General features: G+C 39.2%; 1 protein-coding gene across 3 annotated transcripts in view; it reads right to left on the bottom strand.

Moving 5' to 3' along the window:
- Window positions 1-3533: 3533 nt before the first annotated feature.
- Window positions 3534-8544, bottom strand: part of LOC124998445 (protein shisa-6) — a 61597-nt gene continuing 56586 nt past the window's right edge. For all 3 annotated transcript variants that reach the window (XM_047572857.1, XM_047572860.1, XM_047572859.1), the window contains one exon: window positions 3534-7392. In XM_047572857.1, the coding sequence (XP_047428813.1) occupies window positions 6779-7392 (614 nt within the window). In that variant the 3' untranslated portion in view covers window positions 3534-6778. The remainder of the gene's footprint in view (window positions 7393-8544) is intronic.

Below are 8544 nucleotides of genomic sequence, written 5' to 3'. Positions count from 1 at the left end.
CCGCAGCATTTTGAAATCCTTCAGTCCGCCAGTCAATTCAGCTAACAAATTTCAAGCATAATACAATAAAATGAGAAAGTCAAACAGGTCTGACTTCATCCCAGATGCCTGCATGTTTTTTTTGTTTTTTTTCTCCATGCAAGATGGAAAGGTCATCCTATCAGAAACAGACTCAGGGCTAGAGATCAGTTACATGCAATAACTGAACAGAAAGACTTATGACTTAACGTGGACATTTTAAATCATGGGAATAGAGTTTGGTTTGGGAAGGCACAGTATTTTTCCTTAACGAAAAAATTGTTCCTTCTAAACTTGGTCATATAAGAATATATAAGACGTCGTCTTTTTGAATTGATGCCCATGGTTGTTCATGATAATCAGGGCCATTCATTCACTGAATTAACTGACGGGAGAATTAAATTAAATTGTTTAATGGCCAAACATTTGACAATTGCTCTTCCATTTGGTGCACAGTTGTCCAAATAACCTTGTTCCTTTTTCCATCTAAATGCAAATGGACGAGTGTTGAAGAAAGTGGAGACCACTGCTATTCACTATCTACCCCTTTGTGTGTGCTATTGTGACCATAAGGTTTTATACTGGTATCGTACAAAATGCATTGCCTGCTCAGTCCTCTATGAATTTCAAGAAGGTTTCAGACAGCCCAGGACATGATGGGAACAGTAGGTATTAATACATGTGTCATAAAAGTAATAGGAGTCTTAATGCTAGTTGTTGATGGTGTCAATGACAAATGTATGACCTTTGAAAGTTCTAGCCCAGGAAGCAAAGCAGTTATAGCTCTTTGTGGAGTGTTTTGAAAATGTCTTTTGATTTGTACGTATAGAAAAGGAACAAGAGATGGAAGGAAAGAGTGGAATTTCTACTTTGACCAACAATACAGAACAGTTGGCACAAAACATACATGAATTGAGAATCATTATTATTGAACATTATTGGTTGATTTCTGGTGGTGATTGGTCGTGGATAACATTATGGTCTGGTTTCAAACCAATTCACCCACCTCAGCACGCAACTAGATGGTTTTACAACCATTTACAACCATTTTGCCATAAACAAAGTCAACCCAACTGCACAAAAATATATTATATTGCAGTTAATGCCTTTGTCCATCATCGCATAAAGCCTGCACAAATGACTTTCAATGCCCTGGCAGATCTTTGCTGGAACATAATCGGTCCCCAAAAAGCGAGACCACATCAACTTTTCCCTTTTGTGGGTGGGGGGATGTTCAAGCTGGCTTCATAACTAGAAACTGTGTGTACTTTGTTAAGAAAGAGATGATTGACTGAATCCATTTGTAAGGGAAAACTTCTGTCGACCCAGTTAATCAGTCGGTTTTTGTGGTATCCTTGTGGCATCTCAGTTTCAAATAAAGATTAATTAAAGGATTTATATGATGATAGAACAATGCTGGAAGTCTTGATAGATATGATATGGAGAGCAAAGCTACTGGTGGAAGGACTCGTGGATCGTGATTATCATCACAATGAATGTCAGAAAATTTGCCTGACAGAATTAGATAAGGTATGGACTGGACAAACGACACATCCCATTGAAACAGGTCCACGGAAGAATGATCACCTCGAAAACTAGAAAGCTGTGAACAACACCAACCATCCAGCCTGTCTCCAACGGCAGGAAAGCTGTTCTGTCAGAGTAAACCTGGAGACAGCCCTTTTCCACAAGGTCACATTATATCGACTCTCATCCCCGCCGTAATAATAACAGATGTAAGTGCAATACATGTAGGGAACAAGAACAAATCAAACAGAGAATAAACCTTGAAGTCCACGTTTTGACTTTATCCTTTAACCTATTAGAAGATAAACTGGGTACAAGGTAAATACTACCTTAAAGAAAATGTTTCAATCACATGCTAGAATTGCTTTAAAGCTTCGAGCCTTTAAAAAGAATGAGGAATAAAAAGCACTACTTGTCAAGAACGACATTCAATTATGTCTCAGATCACTTTTTAAAAACTTGCCTCTTTGATTTGTGGCTGTGTTCTGTGTCCCTGGGCATGAATTCCTCAGATCTGATACATTACAAAGTAGTGCTGAAACCAGAAGTATTGTCTTTGATAATAATCATTTGACAGAAAAACACAGGAAGACTATTGAGATTAAATCTAATTCTCTCTGTTTCTTGAACATATACAGCTATTAGCAAATTTATGGAAAATAATTTTGCAAGTGCTTAAAAAGAAGTAAGATCTCGTCCGATGTGTGAATTTAATAAGTCCAGCTGAGAGTTTCCACAGTGTAATGTAAAAATGTCAGCACTACTGGGATTTTTGGCTCAAAGCTAGACTACACAATTCTTGTTTGTAGAAAGTGAGGCAGGACAAACTGAAATTATTATTATGTCTAAAGGGACCATCAACACAGAAAGACATAACATACACCAAACCACCAATTACAGTGAACAATGTTACGAGACTCACATAATTGGCACTCCCTAGATATTTGTCTGTACTTAGCTAGCTAGCTAATGCTAAAATCCCTAATTGTCACAAGACATAGCCACTACTAAGAAACTTCTAGAGTAAGCAGCCTTGACAAACTGCTGAATCTCTTTATTTTCCTACTTAACAGCGCAATATTATTTTAACACATCCTAATTAAATTGAAGATAATCAGCACAGTCCAGCAAATTAGGTCTTCTCTCATGAAACTAGGCCTGTGGTCATGTTTATCAGAAAATATCCAGTACTACTTCTGGTTGTCTCTGTGTGGTAAATGCTGTTATTTGTCTTGGGAACACACATTTTTATGCATCCTGAACGTTAATCTCTCTTTATTTTGCTTGTGGACAAGACTCATGGCAGCATCTCTTGCACAGGCTAAAAGCAGCTTAGCAAGCTGGTGGGTTTAATTGATTTCCCTGACCAGCACTGATGTTCCACCATTTGGAACTAGGTGTCTGTTGAGACATGAAAAGCAGTATGTGTGGTCCATCACATTGTGATGTTAACTTTGTGAGAGTCAGTAGGGTGGAGCTTACGTTCAACTGCACAGCTGTTTACATGCACAGCTTAATCGCGCTATGCTCGAAATTCGACTTTTTAATGTGGTCCTTGTCCCAGTTTACATGCAATGGAGATAATCCAATAGGATCTCCACGATTAACAAATTGACTATTTTTGATCAATAAAGATGTAACACATTGGGGAAAGGTTAACTGAAGGGGTTCAGAGATACAAACATTTGCGTGACTTGTCTGAGGTGAAATGTTGCTGAACGTTTCAGTTGCCATTGTTGTAAGTGAAACAGGGAGTAGAAAGTAAAGCAGGAAGTAAAACAAAAATGAACCCAACTGGCAAAAAAGACAGCGTGGAATAACATTTGGGTGATGTTTTTGCAGAGCAAACCAGACTGATGAGCACACAAGAATAAATGGCTCGCACTGGAGCTCACTTACTGCACACCTTAAAGTGATAAAAAAGTGAAGTCATAATTCTGTCATCTGATACCACATATTCTGAAAATATGAAAAAGTGATTGCATCAATGTATACAACACACATGATGTGCTTTAATAATTTGTAAACAAACAGAAAAATGCACAAGAACAGTCATATGTTGTTGTTTTGAAGCCTTTAAATTAGTCTCCAGTTATTTTTGCAATTACACAGACACCGTTTTCATTCATACCACATTTATCTGTATTAAAAAAAAAAAAACCTCATCATTTGACTATGAAAGACAATACGGTCCTAAATCAAAAGGACACAAAGCTTCTATGGCACCAAATGAACCTCACAACGTTTTAAAAAGAGTGGCTATAGAGATATACTGCATGAACAGGAAATATTGCACATAGAGAAAAGGCTTTTGGGATGACATCATTATTAATCAAGTGAAAAGAAGGAGCAGAAGTTTGTGAAATTAGTTGAGCTAGGTGGATGGACACAGATATCTGTCTAAAGCAGTCTACTGAACAATGAACAGTCTTATCTCACCCAGTCAAAGGTTCTTCAAGCATTTTGAACTTAAGAAGGAGTAAAATCATATATACAAAGACAACCTCTAATTGACATCATTAAATGCAGACCTGGTGTAAAAAAGTAAAGTGGCACACCAAGGTAAAGAAACACATTTCTTGAACTCAGGACACATGTGGCCACCTTTCCATAATGTCAGTCAATCATTAAAAAAAATGAAATAAATAAAGTAGAAGAACGTGCAGCGGGACATGAGCGCATTTCAGCATAATCATAGATGTATGTGCAATGAGACACTGAGTACCTGCCACTGAAATTACACAGTTCAAATTACATGTAACTTTGTATTCGAGTTTTTTTTTTTTTTACATAGTAGCTGACAATTCAAATATCCGGAGGAACAGCAAATATCCTGATGTCCTTCTTGAACAATATAATCAGTGTATTCACTAAGAATATTTTGTATTTTATGAAGGGACAGTGCAAGTCTACAGAGATGCTAAGGCTTAAAATCGGAAGACTTTCCTTCACACAATGAACTCCCATACTATTGTCATGGTCACTGAACTCTTCAGCAGAGGTCTTCATGAGCCTAAGAATTTGGAGACATCTGGAAGTTGACCAGACCAGACCTAAATGTTTTTTTTATTGTTTTGTTTGATTTAGCATTTTTCTAAATTAGTTTTAAATTGGGCTAGCTATAGGACTTGGCATTGTTGACTTGATCAGTAATTTTACAAGACACATGATTCTTGAAACTATTTCTTCGTATAGTACTGTCATGACACTCCACCATCAAAAAGTGACACATTCAAATTTTCCTGTTCCTTTGCACTTTGGAAACTGGCTTTATACCCTTTTTTATACCTTCAGCCATGATTATGATAAAATGTTTCACTTTGAATTAAATATATATTGGGCTTGTTTCCATAAACCCTTAAGTACAGCATTTAAAAATGGTTTATGACAATGAAAATTGACATTGGAGATGGCTTCTGTCTTTTTAAAAAGAATAATTAGTGTGATTAACGTGAGATTGAAACACATTTTCCTAATGGTTTTGGACGTGACAAACATTAAACACGTGGCTGATCAGCAGTTTGACCTTCTAGAGAAAGAGGATGCAATCTCTCTCGTATTTGTGGCACTCGTCATCATGCGGTTCTTACTGTGTTTGTGAAAACCATTGCATTCCTTTGACAATTCTAGTTGACATTAAAGAAAAATCGTTATTTGGTTTGAGATCTCTTCTTCTACTCATAATATAGCATAATATAGACAATTTGGATACTGTTTCACTCATTTCCAGGACTTTTTTTTTCATTCCTAGGGACCAAGAGAATCTGTAAAGAGTTCCACTCTCTAGTTCATCTGACTGAACATCTGGAAACAGAGGCACTGTATATTTACATACCTCTAAACCCCTAAACCTTAAGTGTAACTGAGGGAATAGTTGAATGAACGTCCAAACGGAAGAACAATACATCTAATGATTACTTCGATTTAAACTTTGAGATGTCTTCAATTTAATTTTGAGGTATATTTACTGTATCGTCTATCACTGTAGAGGTTTTCACTGCTGGTTCTGCTGGTAAATTATAATCAATAATATTGCACAAAAAGTTAAGACAAGACATGTGACAAAAGCATGATTGTTCGTTTACGAGCATATGGGATTCCATACAATAAGGCATTGCTTTAATGAAAACATAAAGACACTCACAGTTCAACTAATGCTTGATTGACTAGCGATTATGTTGTCCTCTTTTGTTCTGATCGTTTCAGTCATCACATCGACACAAAACTATTACTTGACTTATACGTTCCGCAACACTGAGTACCTGATAAGTGGGGGTGGAAGTAGCTGGCCAGTCACAAACCGAGGAGGGTGAGCAGGGGAGTCTCATCATCGAGGATGAGAAAGCAAGGGCATGTGAGAATGAAAATTAAGCAATTTCACCTGTGGATCTATATCTGCAGACTGAAGCTGCCATTCGACTCTGCTAACAGGTTAATTCATACACTCTATGCTACAAGCACAGTCAGAAAAGTAAAAATAGTCCCCATATATATCAAATCCACATATTTTGCAGACATCTGTGAAAATAATATTAATTTGCCTTATCTAAAAAAAATCTAAATTATTAAATAGGAATCCATAATAGATTCCAGGTGGGAGAAAACAAAACAAAAAAATGCCAGAGGGCCAGCTTTTCTTGTTAAATGCTAATGCTAATATAGCCTATTTACAATCATCTATTGTACACAACAGAAAGAGCCTTTGTTTTTACTAATAAGCTGATATGTGGCCATTCACAGAAGAAGAAGAGAAAACTTAATCCAAAAAAAAGGGACTTCATAAATTGTGCTTTTTAACCCACAAAACCACTTCATCGCTGAAATGGGACAATTTCAAGAGGCACCACTTGAAGTGCTTACATCAGTTAATGTGAATCTCTAAAGCTATAACAAGGACTGAAAATACAAATCGTAAATATAGTATATTTATATATTTATAAAGTTGATACAATTCCCTTCCAGCCCCGTGTCCAGTTTAAAAAATATTTTCTCTGCGTTGTCAAACGTCCGACATGAGGGATCTTTGTGTCAACGCGCAAAGCCCTTATGATGCTCTAAGAGAGAGAAACGTCTTTGCCAGGGTTGATTCTAGTTACCCAAAATCTGGATGACACCAAAAGCTTGTGCTAAAAAGCAGGGAGAGTTTGTAATGTAGGAGGTTATTAGAACAAGGAGGTTGAACAGCTCTGCTGTGGAGACTTGCCGATTTCTGGTGAATGCTTCCAGTCTGCAGTTAGACAGTTACCTCGTTCTTACTGGCAGTGCGGTATGTGTGGTGGTGGCCAGGAATGTACTGTAGGTGGTCCACCGTGTGTGTTCGTCGGGAAGCAAACGCCTGCCTCTTAGACGTGGAGGCGTGGTGGTTGACCGTCAGCGTGTTGTAGGAGTCGTTAGAGGCACTGGGTTGAGAGTGCATCTTAGTCATCTTGTGGCGGTCCATGACAGGTGTGGTGGGCATCAGCATGTCGGCGTGAGACATCGCCCGTGCCATTGCCTTCTCCCGGAACTTGTCACGCCTCATTGCCGGGGACAGCAAAGGATCCTGGGAGTGCAGGCGGTCCGCTGAAAGTAGCTGCTCCTCTGAGAGGTGGCGACTGCTTCCATACGCTGCCGCCGCCATGACACCATAAGAAGATAAGCCGTAGTCTCCACGTCGTGGCGTCCTGGGAGGAGACAGGACATGGTCCTGGGACATGGCCCTCTGGACTCGACGGGGACGCTGGCGCTGCTGGTGTTGCTGGTGCTGCTGGGGCTCTGGGTTCAGCTTCACCATGTGGGTTGGTCCCCGGCCGAAGTCAGGGTGAAGATGCTTCCTGGAGTAGTACGAGTCGTCAATGTCTTTATCACCTGTAGAGTTAGAAAAAAAACCCCACAATGAGGAAGATGGCGGTATCAAGAGCTACTGGCTTTGCTTTGAATAAATACATTCTGGTGGTACTAGGGAGCTTGTGGTCAGTTGTGTGTAAATGCTTGGTGTTCAACCAAGTCAAGAAAACACCGCCAGCAATTGGTAACATAGAAGCCACCGCGGCTAACACTTAGCAACTACTGGGAAATGCAAAGGCAGGACGTAAAAATGAGGAATTTCCATATTTTCCTCAGACATATTATAAAATTAAGAAGAAAACTCTGTACATGTAAGTACCAATATCTCTACCATGAACCTACCATCCACCGCCACATCACAATTCTCCAATTTTACCAAACATTCACTCTTACAAGGTTGTGAATAAACACGACAGCATCTTTTTCAGAAGCTAATCTAATGAGATGTGGACATGTGACCTTTGTCAACGATGTTTGCATTTCTCTAGTCACATTAAATATAATCAAGTTTTGTTCAGGAAAAGAAAAATACTAAGAAATTAAGCGCTTCTCCTCCAACCACACATACCCCTGAAAGACTCCAGAAAATGTCTCAGCTCATGATTTCAGTATTCTTGAGCATAATGACAAGTTTGGACCATAGAAGTGGCAAATCTGATCCAGTACTGGTGAATTCCTACAAATCTGGTGCCTGGGAGGCTCGACACAGTTGAGCTGTTGTGCGGTGCATCTTTACAGACATAAAAAAAAAAATCAAGTGACAAAACATTCTGATCAGCTGTGGTGTCAGATCAAACTGTTCGCCCACACGAATATGAAAATGGACACCCATAATCCCTGTGATAATAACAAGTGATAATCAACACGGCAGTTGGAGAGTCCTACTCAAACAGTTTTTGAATAGTTTTGTCCTTTTCCTACATGAAAAACAGGACAACACCAGCCTCTCGTCAATGTCCTTCAGTGTGCAACGCACTCGTTGGCATGCCACGGTACTCAGCGGCTCATGTCCCGGTGGCGTCTGAACAGGCAACCACTCGCTAGTTAATTCCTCAGCCGCTCCGCTGTGTGCACACGCTCCTAAAGGTAAAGTCATTACGGCAGCATTAACCACGGGAGGCTCTCAGCTGACTTCTACCTGCTTTTTTGGCTGTTCCATCACACAGGGGAAGG

This window comes from Mugil cephalus, chromosome 20, assembly GCF_022458985.1.
Source record: "Mugil cephalus isolate CIBA_MC_2020 chromosome 20, CIBA_Mcephalus_1.1, whole genome shotgun sequence".
In the NCBI taxonomy this organism is placed as follows: domain Eukaryota; kingdom Metazoa; phylum Chordata; class Actinopteri; order Mugiliformes; family Mugilidae; genus Mugil; species Mugil cephalus.
This window is presented reverse-complemented; position numbering and strand designations above follow the sequence as displayed.